The following is a 13936-nucleotide window of genomic DNA, read 5'->3' as shown; positions in this document are numbered from 1 at the left end:
GCTTATACAAGCACACACACACACACATACACAGATTCTCAGACAGACGACGCTGTTCCCAGACCTGGCGCTAGCCGTATCTGTGTTAATGGCCTCTGCCAATCTGATTGGTCCATTAAAATTAGCGCCAATTAAGATGCGAGCACGAAAAGTCACGCTTCACGGTCGCGGTCGCGAAGCACGGTGTCGCGTCTGAATGTATGCATGTATAGTCGAGGCTAACCCTCTGGAACTTCCTAATGCGGTAAATCTTAACACGTTTCGGCGCGTAAAGTGGCCCACTTCGCGTCCCCCAGCCATGTCATTGCGCCGCCAAGCGTGGTTCAAAAGGAGCTTCGTGAGTCAAATAAATGTAATCTTCATGCGTACTTTCTGGAATTAGACTGGAATCGGCTTCTGCCTAGGATACAACCTGTGAGCTGAGGGGGAAAAAGCCAGAAACCAAAGATTCAAGGTAAACAAACAGGGGCGGCTGCTGTTGGCTGATGCGTATCGCGAGAGGGAAAAAAATCGTGTCCAGCCACAACGCAAAATTCAACTCCTTGAGCCAATTGGAGCCCACATCTGTCCTGTCCAGCCATCGAAAACCCCGACATTGCCCGTCTCATAAAAATAACACCTCTCCCGTAACATACAATAACGATAAAAACATTTCAGTGCCCCTAAATTCCAGGCGTGTTTTGCAAGATTGATCGTGCAATGGTATCATATCCACATAAGAAAAAAAGGGGGAGTGTTATAGTGATTCCCATCGACCAAATGATAGAAGTCGTAAAGTTCAACCAGACTACGTAGCTCCCAGTTTGATGACGAAGGAGAAAGTCTGTGGCACCCCCAAAAAAGAGAGATAGCAGCCTCAAGGAAGTCCATGCAGGAGGGGTTCGTCGAACGTTAATCTTCGCCTGGTGATGCTAATAGGTGTCTTCGCTGACGGAATTGATGCAATTGGTGTCTTCCAGGGCTTTTGCGCTGGGCTGGGTGTGATGTTGACAAAGTCGGCAAAGTCGAATGGCTGGCCTGGTGTAGCAGGGAACAAACCACCGCCTCCAGGTGTAGTCATCATTGAAGACGGTAGGGCAAGATCCTTCTTCGGGGGTGGTGTAGACGGTGGTTCCATCCTGGTCCGAGTAGACGGCATGGCAGGCGAAGGAGAGGCAGCTAGATAAAGTAATAGGTCTGCACCCTCCTCGCCCGCCTTATGGTTATTCGCCGTGTTCCTATCCTTGTTCCGGCCATGCAGAGATCTATTACGCATAGGCGGCGTTCTTGGCGGTGACGAATGGTGAGGCTGGAGCTGGAAGGAGTGAGTCGGGAACAGGTCCTCCTCATCATCCGAGGGAGGGGCAGCAAAGTTGGGCGACGCCAGGTCGACCGACACACGCCGGGCCCCTTGGAAGAAGGACACGTTCGGACCAGTCGAAGTAGTAAAATGCTGTTGTCTGCGAGGCTTGAGAGGTGACGACTGAATGAGCTGTCGATGTGACTTCCAGCTGTTCTGTCCAGCATGGTAGGATTTGTGTGGGGTGGGCGACGATCGAAACCGCTTGGCCGGGCTCGAGAGGGCCATGTCCATGTCAAAGGAGGCCATGTATGTTCGCTTGCGGTGTCCTGTGCTGCCATTGCTGGAGCCGATGGCATCGGAGAAGAGGGGAGCCTTCAGGGGGAGCTCATGAGCCCTCTCGTCGGGTAAGGCAGTTCCGAGGTGCTGGATGACGAGTCGGAGAGGACGTCGCCATCGTAAGTACGCTTGCGGCGCTCTTCGTCCAGCTTGGGCTCTAGGGTGTCGAGTGTGAGGTCTTCCCAGCCATGCTTCGTCTTGAAGTGTGCAAGAGCCAGACGGCCTTGGAGTCGGCGGGCAATCTGCAGAACACAGTGTCCAATGTTAAACTTTGCAGCTCATGCGACGGGCAGGAAAGAGAGAGAGAGACGGATTAAGATGATTAGGATGATGGGCAAAAGGGATATGCGGAGGCTGCTGCTGTTCACTTACCTTGCTCACTTCCACCCTTTTGAGAACTTTGTCCGCTACAGCTTCAGGCTGTTTCTTCAATGGAGACGACATGGCCGCCTGTCTATGCTGGTGCGTGCAACCGCCGAATTGGACGTTTTGGTTGGCCTGGTCGTCGTCTGGGGACCGGTCGATTGTTTCCAGCGTTGAGGTTTTTGCAGGGAGAGTCGGTTGCTGTGGAGTTGCAAGAGCCGGCGCCTAGGGAAGGGAAAGTATGTCTGTAGGCACTTAAAGAGAGTCAGACAGGAGGTCGGCCGCTCGGGCTTTCGGTTGGATTCTCGAGGCTTGCTGGTTCCGATGTAAACGAGTGATGGTTATTGGCTGTCGGCTTGCAACAGGTTCTGACGGGATGCATTAGAGGTGGTATAGAGTCATTAGAGAAGGTATTTGGGTTGTCATGTCGTCCAAAGCACTCAATAAGGAGAATGGGTCGAAATGGTGGTGGTAGCGTCAGAGAACACTAGGTGTGGTCGAGTCGTCCGTTCCGTCGCACGGTGGAGAAGGAGCTGGGCCCTGCCTCTCTTAGGTAAGGTGCCATCTCTTTTAGATGCTTTTCCTGCTTCTTCGAACAAGACTCTAGGCCTAGTTGCTCGACAGGGGGCCAGAATCTTACAGGGAATTTTGCATTCCTGGGCCAACGGGTCGGGCTCTTTTTCCTTCTGCTGCTTCTCCTTGCCCCTTGCCCTCCAGTCCCTCCAGATCCGATAGCTGACCCGGGCTGAACTCGACCTGGATTGGGACTGGCTGGCTGGCTGGCTGGCTGGCCAGTGGCAGCACGCAGCAGCAGCTTACATACCGACCAACTGGGGGGCTATTATTGTCCAGTCACTTACAGCTGCGCATCCGTCCATAGAGTTGTGGCTGAGGATGCAGGCTGTCGCAACACTAGTCGGGACTTGGCACTCTGTTCTCAAGGGGCGGCAGGGCAATTCCTTCAGATCGTGAAGTTGGCTATTTTGACTCTGCACATAGCTGCTGAGTCCCAAAACCAAGTTTCCTGTCTGATTTCGCATCGAAGGCAGATACAGCGCTCCCGTTGCATATACCTCGGGGCTAGGCCATGGCGAGACCCTAGACTTCGTTCTGATCCGAACCGTAACCCAATCCCTACTTCCTTCCACCTGTGATACTTGATAGCATCTGGGACAAGTGGTGAAGGTTATCTTAAGTTTTCCGACCATGACGGACGCGATTTGTCGAGTGAATGCGACGTCGCTCCTGTGTCAACGTCAATTGGTAGTCAAACACCCCCGGTCCAGTTCAGCAAGGAAATCTTGATTTTATGTAGCACTGACGGCACATCCCATCCTATATATCGTTTATTGCAGTCCGTCCGTAGTACGCACACCACTCAACTTAGAGAGGGCTGCCGCATACATCTCTTCGTTGCATGGGACCCCAAGATGTCCACCTCCCCAAAGTCTGAGATTGTCAAGTCAATCGAGAAAGAGCTCTATTGTTAGTCGGGTGCAGAACTCGTTACCCTACTACCACCCAATCGCTAACAGACCCCGAGCACCGAGAAAGAAATGAGGACGGTCACCTCGACGTCACAAACACCAATGCCCACTGTTGTCCCTTCTTGTTACTGTGACTGGCCAGCCGGCTAGAGGCCACGGGGTTGCGGGTAAGAGGTAGCAGAGTTGGTGAGTCTGCGGCATATAGCGTGTGATGGCGCCCAAGCTTCAGACCATGCGTTCAAGAGACCTAGTGAAACGAGAAACAAATTTGTTTCCTCTTGTCTGTTTCTCTCTCTCTCTCTCTCTCTCCCTCTCCCCCTCTCTCTGTCTTTCTGGCATCTGATCTCAGTGCATGCCCATGCACCTAACCGTATGCAGTTGCAACCAATGCTAGAAGATGCTGCAGATCCTGTAAATACCCAGCAGCCAGCGAGCCATATTAATGCAGCCGTATGCAGCCGTATGCAGCGCCAAAGTTATTGGGCAATCAGGGAGCCGGTTTCGAAACATCTAAGCGAAGCCCGCCGATGTCAACCTGTCACCTTGGCCGATATTAACAGCGAACCTGAGCTACGGCGAGCAACATATCAGAGACGGTAACATGTATACACGGATATTAAGCCCGTTCGGCCTGGGAGGCTTAGACCAGGAAGAGTAAATGACTTGCAGTTGCGATGAAAGTTAAGTCGAGGCTTCACCAGAAGTTAAGAGAGCCGCGTAGCATGGCGATGTATGTCTCATTCGACGTCCATGTATGGTTGAAAGGAAGCCGATGGATCATGGATCTCTAGCAATATCCGAGCCTGGCAACTCCCCTCCGTTGGCTTCCCGTGGTGGTGCCGTGATTGCCTTTCGGCTAGAAGCCTAATAGGCCCCTCATCCTGACGTTATTGTGTTTCGGCACACAGCTGTTTCGCATGTCTTGGGTCGTGTGGTCTGCAAGCTGGCAGGAGGTGCCGGCCAGTCGGCGAGGTAGAACATTCACCGTGGGTATAAGCCATCTGCCATAGAGGGGAACCGGGAATACGATGTTGGATGCAGCTGATACCGTCGGTACCTAGAGACTAGGCGCAGGAGCCTCCCAGCCTTCTTTGCCAATACTCGCCTCCGGAGTTATGTTCGGACATGTATGTACATGGATTGGTCAACATGCATGGAATTGTGCTTTTCCATACACTTTGATGACTTTCCCATTTCTTCCCATCACTGTGTACATCAATTGGATAGACTCTCGTGTGTTTTCACTCACCCCACTGCTGATCCTCTAACTATACAGAGTAAGTGTGCACATAAAATACCACTGACCGGCTTACAGTACCTATACTTAGAATGAAATGCACTTACCGTTCGTGGTCGCTTGCATCCGGTTCGGTAATGGTTACTCAAGCTTGACAACAGGTAGGAGGCCTATGAGGCCCCCTCGCTCTCGCCCGTCGCTCTCTTCCATTTCGATTTGGCATCTGGTACGAAACCGGCAGCTGGGTCAAACTGCAAATGGATCAATGGATCGGTCTGTGTTTACATGCGTGCGTAGAGGGGAAGGCAGAAGGGGCTTGGGGGAGTCGTACTTCAACCGACACGACACTTCATCTCCGTCCTTTCTCTATTTTTGTAAGGGTGCGTGCATCTCGATTTGCGGTCAATCCTTCGTCGCTGAACCCCCCACCCTCCAACGCAAGTGAACCTGTGCCCGTCTCTGCCCGTCAGCATATCAGGAACCTTGCAGCACGCACAGCGCAAAGCGGTTTCGAATGATCCTGATTTGCTCCTGGCCAAGATTATCTCCTCGGCCAGATAGCTTAGAATGTAATGTGGTAATGTAATATGCCCTTTTGCGGGACCTGGTATATCCGTTGTTGCCGTTCGTTCCCTGTCATCTGCGAGCGCCCGAATTCAACGTCTTTCTCTCCTCTCCCAAGCTACCGCGGTTGGCTCCTATTAAAAACGAATTGACGAACCCACTGCCCCTGGCTGTTTCTATTGTTGAGTTGAAAGACGGACCCATAGCCCGCCCACATTACGGGCCCGTACGAGACGTCGACGTCATCACTCGATCTCTCCCGCAAACCGATTCGCAGTTTGGGCACCTAGACCTGCTTGTATCACATACACGTACATACACACTCCCCCGTCCAAGAATCTTCGGCGTTGGCGGCAAGAAAGACCACGACCCGACGCCGGCTTCCTAACAATCTGTCACACTACCACCATCACTACTGCTTGCCACTAACAGCCACAGAGATTGCTGTGCAAAGAAAGCTCTTGTTGCAAGCCCTCTGGACGCACGGTAGCTCTGGCCGAATGATAAGGGAATACGGCCGATTCATCGACTATCATTCCCATTTGGTTGGCAGGTTTCATAGCCCCCTTGCTAGCAGATCCCCGGCTGCCGTGCACCTCGACCAAGTTGGCATCGTGCGGGCCTACAGGGGCGTCGACAGCTGCCGCTAAAACCAAGCTTACCTCGCAGAGCTTCATGGTGTATCCACCGCAATCACCCAGTTGCAAGTCCTGCTTGTACAAAGTAAGAAAGTAGGTGGTAGTCAAGAGTGAGAACGACACCGGTCGGTGATTTTGGCTCGACTATCCATTTCCGAAAACAAAAAGATTTCTGCCTGCGAATCTCTATCGACGTCCCCTTTCTTCCACTCGACTGTGCCTAGAGCAGACAAAAAGCAAGCGGCTTCATATCGGTATAAATCTTTGCTCTTCACGGCCCTGACAATCCTGACAACTTCGAATACGAGCTCCAGCGGGGAATACGGGTCCTACCGCACTGCTTGCTACACTGCTACAGCGCCTTGCTGACGCCAATCAGAGCCTGTGGCAGCCACCACCACCACCATCACGCAACCCGCAGCCTCCAACGCCGACTAGTTTCTTTGATGGTTGATAAGTCGCCGCGCTGCCGATAAGTCTTGAAAAGGAGAAATCAATCTACGATTGCCTTGGTGAAGCGGAAGAGGTTCCCGAGCTACATCGCGGCTTTGTTGGTTGTTTGCCAATTGCGCCGGTCGTCAGCTTTCACTTCGACGCAGCATTGCCAGGTCTAGTTTCATCCTAGGAGGACAACATCCAAATCATGGCGCCGTCGTTTCTAAACTTTAAGGAGCTTAGAAGGCGGTCGCGCGCCAGCTTCCGCTCCAACACGGACAACTCCAGCAACGATGACAATAGCAACAACTCAACCCCCACAACAGGCTCTATAACGCCGCCTACCGTCGCTACGCAGTCAGATCCCTCCCTCAACCTCCAAGTAAAAGATCAGCCACCGCCTGTCCCACAAACCCGACCAGCTCTCCCATCCCAAAACCCAAATCGATACAGCGTCTCCGGTATGGCTGGGTTAGGATCCCCAGTGCTCAACGGCAAAACAAAGCAGATTCCTGTGTCGCAGTACGCCCCGCGCATCACCAATGTGTCGGAAAACTCCTGGGTATGATACCACCCAATCCAATAACCTGTACAAACGATTCGCATAAGCTCGATGGTTCTGTCATAGAGCTGCGAGAACCCCTTCCCAAGCGCACACAGACGCCAGCTTTGAGACCAGCCCGCTAATCAAACTACAGGTCTCACAAAAGGTTCTGCTGGTGAATGGAACGATTGGGGATGCCGTGCAAAGCTCCTTGGACGGCACCGTCACCGTCAGCCGGCTTGACGATGGCTTCCCGCCCACCACTTGGCCCGTTTGCGAATCCCATTTCAAGGCATTGGTCTACCTGGTCCCCGGCGCAAATAGGCTGCGTTTTGATTTTGCCAGCCCGAAGCTGGCCAACAGTGGTTCACCGAACCCCATCCACTCCTCGTATATCACTGTGCACATGGTCCCGCCAACAAGCTCGCCACCGTTGCAGTTGGTTATTCTCTTAGCCAAGGACTCGCCCGCAACTTTTGATGCAACCCCTGCTCGCATTGAGCGAGAAGGAAACGGGCTTGAAACTGCCATCAGGAAATTCCGAATGGCGGCATACTTATGGCAGGCCTTTACAGCGGAACAGATGTGGAGAAACAAGTTCGGGCGCCGGGTATTCAGGTTTGAGGAGGAGTGGACCAATGGGAGCACAAACCAACGGGATCGGGAGACGGGCACGATGCGCTCGGAAGCGCGGGTTCACGTCATCAGATCCGAGAAGACGCTCGCCGAAATCCGCGATCTCGAGCGGGCCCAACAAAACCCCAACGCCACTAAGAATGGCGAGCTCTATGACATTGCGTCCGAAGCCGTCAAGGACTACTTCAAGCCGCTCCCAGGTCAGAAGCAGTACGTTTCTGTTCTCTTACTAGATGCCCATTGGGATACCACGGCGCAAACCGTGACGGGTCATGCTGCGCTGGGAGGGAATGCTGGAGACCTCCAGCTGGCTATTTTCGGCTCGCACTGCATGCATAGCTACCCTTCAAGTATGGAAGAAGTGGTCCCGGCCTTTACCGATTGCACACCCACCGATACTGCCCACGTCGCAAACGACTGCAACGAGTCCGGAAGCTCATGGGAAGCTGCCAACATAGGAATTGGCGCTCACATGCACGAGACGGGCCATCTGCTGGGCTGCCCTCATCAGGAAAACGGCGTCATGCTGAGAGACTACGTGAAATTGAACCGAACTTTCGTGGTTCGAGAAGCATACAGCACTCGGACGAAATCAAAGGGTGGCTTGGTACTTCAAGGAGATGAGTGCACTTGGCACCGACTCGATTGCCTGCGCTTCCGCAACCACCCATGCTTTCGACTCCCTAACGATCCGGTATTAAACTCGGATTCGAGCGTCCAGGCTTGGCCTGTGGATGAGGGGAAAGTCCAACTTACAGCGGCGACCGGTGTGTCGTACGTGGAGGTGTATCCCGAGGGTGATGATCTTTGCCATACCTGGATCGAATATCCGTCCGAGAACGGACTGGTTCAAAGAAACGTGACACTCACGGAGAAGTCATTGAGAGAGAAGCTTCCGGAGGACAAACGCCAGGCGAAGCTCAAGGTTTGCGTCAAGTCCCTGGGTGGTGGAAACCTCGACATTGCGGATTTCTCCAGCCTGTGCTCGAAGGCTTCCTCATTCAAGCTTTCGCCTGTGTTGGGGAAAACGGCATACCGCAGTAACAAGCTTGGCTTCTCTCAGATGGAAGGCAGCGAGCCTCAGGAATTCGTCTTCACCAGTGTCAAGGAGAAGAGCCGCGTCTTGTTGCGCATTGTGGTCTACCATGGCTTCGCTCTCGACGGGATGGAGTTCTTCTACGATGACGACACGAGCCAGTTATTTGGTAAACGTGGAGGCAAACCAGGAGGGGATACGTTCAAGATGGGTAAGTGCTCTCACGCCAATGGCGATAGTCACAACGAAACGCTTACCAGGATTTGCAGATACCTTCCGTGGCGAGTATGTCACCGGTTTCTTTGTACGATCCGGATTTTGGATTGATGGCATACAAATTTTGACGAGCCTGGGGAGGAAATCGCCGATATATGGCAACCCCCATGGCGGAGAGCCGTAAGTGCATCTGAATCGCGTAGATCGGGTCCAATCAAAAGCGTACTAATAACCTCTTCAGCCATACTCTTTTACCTCCACGGGGCTACACGGTCTGTGGTGTGTCCGGATCCTGCGGCGACTGGGTCGACGGATTCTCTGTCATCATCGTTCAGTGATGAACTCGATGCAGAATTGCATTTTCGAATGGCATGATTTCTTCTGCCTGTTGACTTACGTCTTCCTGGCCTCATTCGGGAGAGTCTCCACCAGGAGCGAGATACCAGCCTGTTCGGCAACGTTTTTTCTTGTGTTTTTGTACGGTGCCTTTGTCACAACAGTCCGCATTCCGGCATACCAACAGGATCACCGGAGATCCACCTGCTTTCACCTTTTCTTGTTCTCAACCGGCATATGTCAAGCGCTGCACTGCAAACATAATTGGATTTTCTTAGAACTTGATCCTGGGGCCACCATCTGGAATGGGAAGGATGGATTGGCGGAACCAAAGTGGTATAATGGGCTTGCCGTTCCCTCCAAAAATCTCGCAAGAGTAAATGTAATTAATAGGAGTGAGAATTGTGCGTTAGCATGCTAGGCCACTCTAGTGGCTTAAAGATACTTAGATCTACGTTGTCCCGCATACCCAGAGGAACAGTTTGGCGTGGTTAAACAGCATAGTACATAGTAGCACCAAACTTGTTTATTGAAATCAAGGCATGTATGTCACTAGGCCATGTTACCTCTGGCGTCAATAGCGCAAGTCAAGTACGTAAGACGCATAGAACGAAACCAACCACGACTGGTCGAATCCAGGCTGTATCAGACTACCGATGTAGAATGAGCTGGACTGAGTGACCTCTCTTTGGATCATTCCTGATATATATATATATATATATATATATATATCCTCACTATACTCCCGCAAGGGAGGTCTATAGATGACATAACCGGCTTGGCTTTTGACTAGATCCATGCAGCAAGAGAAGATTGATCTACTACTACTGTACGTGACGTGGGGTAACAAACAAAAAGCCAAAGAAGGCAGAACAGCAACAGCCACTCAGCTTGAGCCTGCTCAGCCTACGTACGCACAGCCAGTGGGCGGTTCCAAGCTTGCGGGCACCTTTATGTAGGCTAAGCTCAGCCGGGGTTAGTGATGGGCTGTCTAGACTTGATGACGTTCAGGGCTCCCCCTACGTAGGACCTGTATGAAATCACTGATGGGAAATCAAGAGAGACATGAATGAATGGGGAAGTACCTGCTTCCTATGTGTCTTTATTTTACCCATCTTATCCCAGCAACTTCCGCATTCTTTCTCCTGATCCCCCAAAGCACCTTTTGCAATACCCGGTACTGTCGTTGCGATTCTTTGCTGAGACTGAACAAGCAGCCGCAAGGCCTCACTAGATTTGATTTGCTGGGGTAAAAGATCCGCATCGTTTTCACCAACCACCAAAGAGACGGCGGTGTACCATCACGACTCTACAAAACCTCCCTCCTTTGCGCTATTTCCCAATACTACGACCCAACATCACAACTGCAGCCTGAACATGTCGAAACGCACGAGCGCCGCCTCCAGCAACGGCGCTGCCCTCGCCAAGCAGAGCAGCGACATTACAGGTACGGCCGTGGATTATCGCAATTGGAGCGCCAAGCGCCATCGACCGCCAGCTAACTTCGTGCTCTTGACCAGAGCCTGCCTATGACAAGCAGAAGGATCTCCTCTCCTCGCCCACGGGACATTTCTCCCTCCTCCGGGCCATGCACATGGCAGACTACATCACCGAGATGAACGGTACGGATCCCTGTCGCGAACATACTGTCTAGCTCTCCGGGAGCGCCACCATGGCCAACAACAGGCATGCTGATAATATGTGTTTTCCATACAGGATTCTGTGGTGTCATGTCGATCTTCTCTTCGCTCCGCTACTGTCTCGGCGACCCCACCGAAAAGTCCAATCTGTACCTCGCCCTTGCGTTCTTGCCATTCGGCCTCTTCTTCGACTTCCTGGACGGCCGTGTTGCTCGCTGGCGTAAGAAGAGCAGCATGATGGGACAGGAGCTGGACTCTCTTGCTGATTTGGTATGCGCGCACCCTCTTCTCACACCTGAACGGCCTCTTGTTATATATATTTCTTCCCCCCCCCCAGCCCCAGTACAATACTTACATATGCTAACAAAGTAATGCTCGGCAATGCAGATCTCATTCGGCCTCGCTCCTGCCTGTGTGGCCTTCAGTCTCGGTCTGCGCACCACGGTTGATCATGTCTTCTTGGCCGTCTTCGTGTTGTGCGGCCTGACTCGCCTCGCGCGCTTCAACGTCACGGCGGCTAACATACCCCATGACGCCTCTGGCAAGGCCAGCTACTTCGAGGGCACCCCCATCCCCACCACGCTAGGCATCGATGCGCTGATGGCCTACTGGGTTTCGCAGGGCTGGGTGCTCGACCAGGTCCCCGGCGGTCTCTGGCTCGCCGGCTCGGCTCTGGAGTTCCACCCCATTGTGCTGATGTTCCTCGTTCACGGCTGCCTGATGACCAGCAAATCGCTGCACGTACCGAAACCTTAAGTAGAAATGTATGCCGTCAGCCATGATGATATTGCAGGCTGAGAAGAATAACAAGAAAAGTCTCGACAGCAAGGGAGTATCTGGCGGTACGGGTAGGCATGGTCTTATGTTGTGGAAGGCACTGGGATCAACATGGGCGGCCAAATACGAGAGCTGGGTGGCGGAGAATGGGCAGAATGAGGGTACACGCGGAAAGAGGATAACGAAATACACAACGCAAGCCTCATGGCATAGTGCGGCAAGGATATTGATGGACGAAACTACTCTACTTCAAACTTTCTGCCGGTGCAAATGTGATCCTCCTGGCCTGTTGTTGTACAAGGGGATTTCATATGTGGACTATCTGGACATCGAAATCTCACGTTGACGGATGCTGCCCTTGAACACATCTCATCACGAGCTGATCGTTTTTGCGTAATTTCTATTTCGCGGTCGTGCTAGCAACACCAAAGCCCCCAAATATGTTGTTTCTAACCAGACATATGGGTATGCCCAGTATTCTGGTAATTCTACAAAATCCCTAGATGGCGAGGGCTATGCTTGTGGGAATTGCATCCCAATTTACGTGCTCGAGCGTCTGCACCAGTCATTCAAATATGTACATGCACTTACCCGGCAGCTGGGAAACCCGCAAGGCCACCACCCTATGGTAATATCTGACGGCGGATTCTACGAGAAAGGCAAGGCGCATCATGATGCTTTTTGCAGATAGGGCTGTGGCCTCCTGCCGAAATAACCTATGCCAAATGTTCAAGAGCACACCCTCGCTCCTTGGCACCAGCTGCCTGATAAGAGTCATATTACAGCCTGATTCGACCTGGCCTGCTGGCTGGTCATCAGCATGAGCGTGTCGGGCATGAACAAAGGCATTAATTATGCCGTGCCGCTGTTGCTTGATTATTATGCTGTTATTATGTAAGCCTGCCCTCCTTGTCGGCGGGGTAATTTGCGGCTGTAGCTCCTCGAAAATTAGATAAGTGCCCCTCTATCAAGACCACTTGAAAGCCTCACTCACCAGTTACTCCTGTGTCCACCTAAAACCTCTCGAACGACCCTCATCAACCCCCCTTGGTGCCTTACGACCGATTGCTCGCATATATTCCTGCCTGTCGCCCTCGAATCGACAGCATCCCACCAGAAGAACGTTCCAACACCAGAAGAACTCAAATCTTCCCCTTCAGCTAAGATGGCAGCCAGTGAGTGCCCCCCCGCAATTGCGCCCATTTCTGGCGCATGCAATGCTACTCCAACTTGGATTACCGCCCTTTCGTCATGACTTGTCACGGATGAAATAAACATATACTGACGTCCCCCAGACTTTGAGGAAGTCGCGAGTTAGTTCTACCATGCCATGACCATCATGCGGCGCCGTGGCAGCCTGCCAATCCGTGTCCAGTCTCTACGGCTGGGTATTTGTCGCACCCGACTGACCTTGACGACCAGAGCAATTCGTGACCTTCTACTACTCCCAGTTCGACACCGACCGAAAGACTCTTTCCGCTCTCTACGTAAGAGAACTCCCATCGAAGCCCGGAGATGGACACATCAAATCGGTAGATGTGTGCTAATGCGAACATCTTTACAGCGTGAGAACTCCATGTTGACCTTTGAGTCTTCGGCCAGCTTGGGTGCAGCTGCTATCGTCGAGAAGCTCGCGGTAAGTTCCCGAATTGCCGTTCATGGCCTAATAACGCATTCTGACATTTTCTTTGATTTGTAGGGTCTCCCTTTCCAGCAGGTGAAGCACCAGGTCGCAACCCTTGATGCCCAGCCCAGTACTGGCGGCGGCGTCCTCGTTCTGGTGACCGGCCAGCTCTTGGTAAGGCTTAGCCAATGCACAAAATACTCGACTTATACTGACATGGCCTAGGTCGATGAGGAGCAGCGCCCCATGAACTACACCCAGACCTTCCATCTGGTGCCCGAGGGTGGTTCGTTCTTCGTTTTCAACGACATCTTCAAGCTGGTCTACGGTTAAAGAAAGGCGTACGCATATTCGCGACGGCGATGATGATATCATTCCCGACCATAGCATTCGGCGGTAGAACAGGTGCGAAAGTCGCCGCTGAAGCATCGTTGGACTTGGCTAGTTGTTATAGGCCCGTCAGACCGTCTCGGGCAACCTTTTTACTGAGATAAGTGACGGGCGTAGAAGACAAGAATCGAACTAGACGAAACAATTAACCCTCCAGACTTGAATGCTCTAAAAAATTGTGAATATAATTGGTAGGAATACTTGACTTGCATGTGCGGCTGTGGCCTGAAGTCTCCCAACATCACCAACATCAAGACAGCGAATGCCGCGTCATACTACACGCAATGGGTGGGCGATGCCACAAAGACGGCTGTAATGCCGCCATGGTCAGATTCGAGCCTTGTCATCCCTTGATCGCATGCAAGCGGCAGCCTGGCAGCCGAAGCACCAAGCTT

General features: G+C 52.4%; 4 protein-coding genes across 4 annotated transcripts; 3 read left to right on the top strand and 1 right to left on the bottom strand.

Annotated features, from left to right (window-relative positions):
- Window positions 1-856: 856 nt before the first annotated feature.
- On the bottom strand, window positions 857-2062 carry PG998_014128 (uncharacterized protein; the record flags this gene model as incomplete). Its single annotated transcript, XM_066880944.1, has 3 exons — window positions 857-1678; window positions 1729-1860; window positions 1991-2062. 3 exons carry the CDS (start codon window positions 2060-2062, stop codon window positions 857-859), a joined length of 1026 nt encoding a protein of 341 aa, XP_066725083.1.
- A 4488-nt stretch (window positions 2063-6550) lies between these two features.
- PG998_014127 (uncharacterized protein) lies at window positions 6551-9112 on the top strand (the record flags this gene model as incomplete). Its single annotated transcript, XM_066880943.1, has 4 exons — window positions 6551-6904; window positions 7041-8769; window positions 8819-8954; window positions 9016-9112. 4 exons carry the CDS (start codon window positions 6551-6553, stop codon window positions 9110-9112), a joined length of 2316 nt encoding a protein of 771 aa, XP_066725082.1.
- Window positions 9113-10487: 1375 nt separating this feature from the next.
- On the top strand, window positions 10488-11506 carry PG998_014126 (phosphatidylserine synthase; the record flags this gene model as incomplete). The annotated part of the gene is made up of 4 exons (XM_066880942.1): window positions 10488-10557; window positions 10631-10732; window positions 10827-11020; window positions 11138-11506. The coding sequence occupies 4 exons, from the start codon at window positions 10488-10490 to the stop codon at window positions 11504-11506; spliced, it is 735 nt and encodes a 244-aa protein (XP_066725081.1).
- Window positions 11507-12692: 1186 nt separating this feature from the next.
- PG998_014125 (nuclear transport factor 2 protein) lies at window positions 12693-13484 on the top strand (the record flags this gene model as incomplete). Its single annotated transcript, XM_066880941.1, has 6 exons — window positions 12693-12702; window positions 12823-12840; window positions 12950-13014; window positions 13092-13163; window positions 13227-13325; window positions 13377-13484. 6 exons carry the CDS (start codon window positions 12693-12695, stop codon window positions 13482-13484), a joined length of 372 nt encoding a protein of 123 aa, XP_066725080.1.
- Between the last annotated feature and the right edge of the window lie 452 nt (window positions 13485-13936).

The sequence above is a fragment of the Apiospora kogelbergensis genome (genome assembly GCF_038363985.1).
Source record: "Apiospora kogelbergensis strain CBS 113332 chromosome Unknown utg000009l_segment0_segment0, whole genome shotgun sequence".
Lineage (NCBI taxonomy): Eukaryota > Fungi > Ascomycota > Sordariomycetes > Amphisphaeriales > Apiosporaceae > Apiospora > Apiospora kogelbergensis.
This window is presented reverse-complemented; position numbering and strand designations above follow the sequence as displayed.